Raw genomic sequence first — 2,500 nt, forward strand, 5'->3', positions numbered from 1 at the left:
GACTGCAAAGGTCCTTCCTCCCTCTGTTTCGCGCGAGTGTTTCGGGCATCTCAGGGTTATGCTTCCATGCCCCGACTGCCTCGTAAAAATATCACTAATCCGTCTCACGGTATTGGACAGATACTCAGGGCATTGGCCATTAAGGCATTTAAACACTAGGCAGAACTTGATTGGGTTGCTCTTGTGTTGTGAAACTGAAAAACCTAGAGTAAGTGGTCTGGTCAATCACAGCTCGGGCGGAGTGGCGAATGAACCAATAAGAAGTTGGAATCACGAAATGTTAGCAGCGCCAAGGGCGCGAAAATAATTTGTTCATTTCATTGGTCAAGAAATTGCAGCAGGATCTCGTGGTCAATGAATGTGTAGCCTCCAGCTACATTAACCTCTAGAAGGCATAAACTATTAATCATTTACAGGGGCGTAGCCAGCCATTTTCTCCATTTAAGCCCAAGTTGTACAGCATAAGGGAACACGGCAGTCAACAATCTCATGTTTTGATTAACACAGATTCACAGTTGATTCCTTTCCCTTTTGGGACTATGTTAAGTTAAAAGGAAAATTTAAGAATAACACACCGCCTGGTATGATCATGTGCGTGACTATTACATACTAATCATCCCTCAAATGCAAGCCCTGTTGGTTTGCTCGCACAGAAGTTGCTGATGACTCTCTCGGAGTCAATCGGCATCTCTCCATATGCGTGCAAAATAGCTACAGATGATTGTTGTTCGATGCTGTCATCTTTCTTTCTAACAAATACTGGCGCACATCTGTCAAAAGCCGCTGCAAGGCGGAAATCAACAGTCAACTAAATTTTGTAGTGCAAAACTATTTCAAAGTTCTATAACATTTTTTTGCACGTTTCACTAAAATAATTGTACACAATATTTGACTCGAACAAATGATGATTTAATAAATCGATGGAGCTTAGACGAAATACAAAAAAAAAAACTCGAATTGTAGACGATGATAGAACAAACCGTAAATTCAATTCGGAGCGATGAACGCAATCGCTTTTCGTTTACATATCTCAAATCTCGATAACTCGACCGCAACGAACAACAAGCAACAACTGACGAGACTATATGAAAAGCTATCTTTTTCCGAAATCTAAAAATAACACGACTTCACAATCATACTTTTTGTGGAACGAAAACTACTTAGAAACCAAATTTTACTTAGTCCACGTTCGTGACAACCTTTCAGCATTTTTTGATATATAAGATTTTTTAATCTTTCAAAATAAAACGTTATTGATATAGCGAGGATTTGCTATTGAATAGTAAACAAAAGAAAATACGGCCTTTCAGCTACTCACACGTTTGTCGCATCGTACAGTTATTGATCGTAATTTTTTAATTGTTCTCTCTGTATATAGTTCTCGCCTTGTTGTGGCATGTGAGATGCAGTTGCACGATTTTCCTATGGACATGCAACATTGCAACGCTACTTTTGGAAGTTGTAAGTAGACATCGTAGTTAATTCTTTTTTAAGCTGACCAATAGACTACAGGGGCACCCAACGACCAATTTGTTGTAAAATGTATTATTATACCCCAGTTAATGAAAATAAATGTTATTAAGGCATTTTCAGGTGTTTTTCAGTGTTGCTGGGAAAACATTATCTGTTCCTTTTTCCCAGCAAGACACACAATAAATTTCCCAGCCAGCTAGATAAAATTGGTTGGTTTCCCAGCCAGCTGATCAAATTTATTTCCAGGCCAGGAATTCCGCGTGCTTTCAAATCCCTCGATCCGAAACGACCGAACAAAAGCGACAAAACCGGGACAAAACAGGTTTTTTCCGCAAGCGCAATCCCTCTGACCGGCCGTCGTATGTTTGTGACTACTCTCTGGGGGAGGAAAGGGGTTCTTTTTTTTTTTAGTCGTCCTCAGTCTTCAGAGTTTCTACAGCCAGCTCGGGTTGAAATGCTAGAAAAAGTCAGTAATTCCCAGGCAAAACCTCTATCAATAACAAAATTTCCCAGCCAGCTCATCGAAACACCTGTATTTTTGCCAGCCAGCAAGATTCCTCTGGGGAACAGATAATGTGAGGAACAGATTCGTTGGGTGCCCCTGAGACTAAGCAGTATATCGCCGGTACCCATTTATACACCTGGGTGGAGAGAGACAGTGTGGAGTAAAGTCTCTTGTCTAGGGAAACAACAATATGGGAGAGCTAGGACTCGAATCAGCGACCCTTGGGAATCGGGAGACTGGCACGCTAACCACTACTCCACCAGGCCTCTCCAACCGTTGAAGCGTCTCCAACAGTTTATCTGTTCTCACCTACATATATAGACAGAAAGCAAAATAAACGAAACTAATCGAAACAGTGACACCTTTGGTTTTTCCCAACATCTCTCACTCAATGTAAAACTAATCAAACTAATTGTCTCGTCGATATTTTTCTTGCGATTAATAGCTCTGGCATCGATACGTATGATCTGGCCTAGAGCACGACAAAATAATTGGGGCTCCGCCCTGTTCGTCTCTCCGGTC

At 41.2% G+C, this 2,500-nt stretch overlaps 1 protein-coding gene across 3 annotated transcripts in view; it reads left to right on the forward strand.

Moving 5' to 3' along the window:
* LOC138013450 (gamma-aminobutyric acid receptor subunit gamma-1-like) overlaps window positions 1-2,500 on the forward strand; it is a 26,096-nt gene that overhangs the window by 11,653 nt on the left and 11,943 nt on the right. For all 3 annotated transcript variants that reach the window (XM_068860541.1, XM_068860543.1, XM_068860542.1), the window contains exon 6: window positions 1,379-1,461. In XM_068860541.1, coding sequence (XP_068716642.1) covers window positions 1,379-1,461 — 83 coding nt within the window. The remainder of the gene's footprint in view (window positions 1-1,378; window positions 1,462-2,500) is intronic.

The sequence above is a fragment of the Montipora capricornis genome, chromosome 8, assembly GCF_036669925.1.
Source record: "Montipora capricornis isolate CH-2021 chromosome 8, ASM3666992v2, whole genome shotgun sequence".
NCBI lineage: Eukaryota > Metazoa > Cnidaria > Anthozoa > Scleractinia > Acroporidae > Montipora > Montipora capricornis.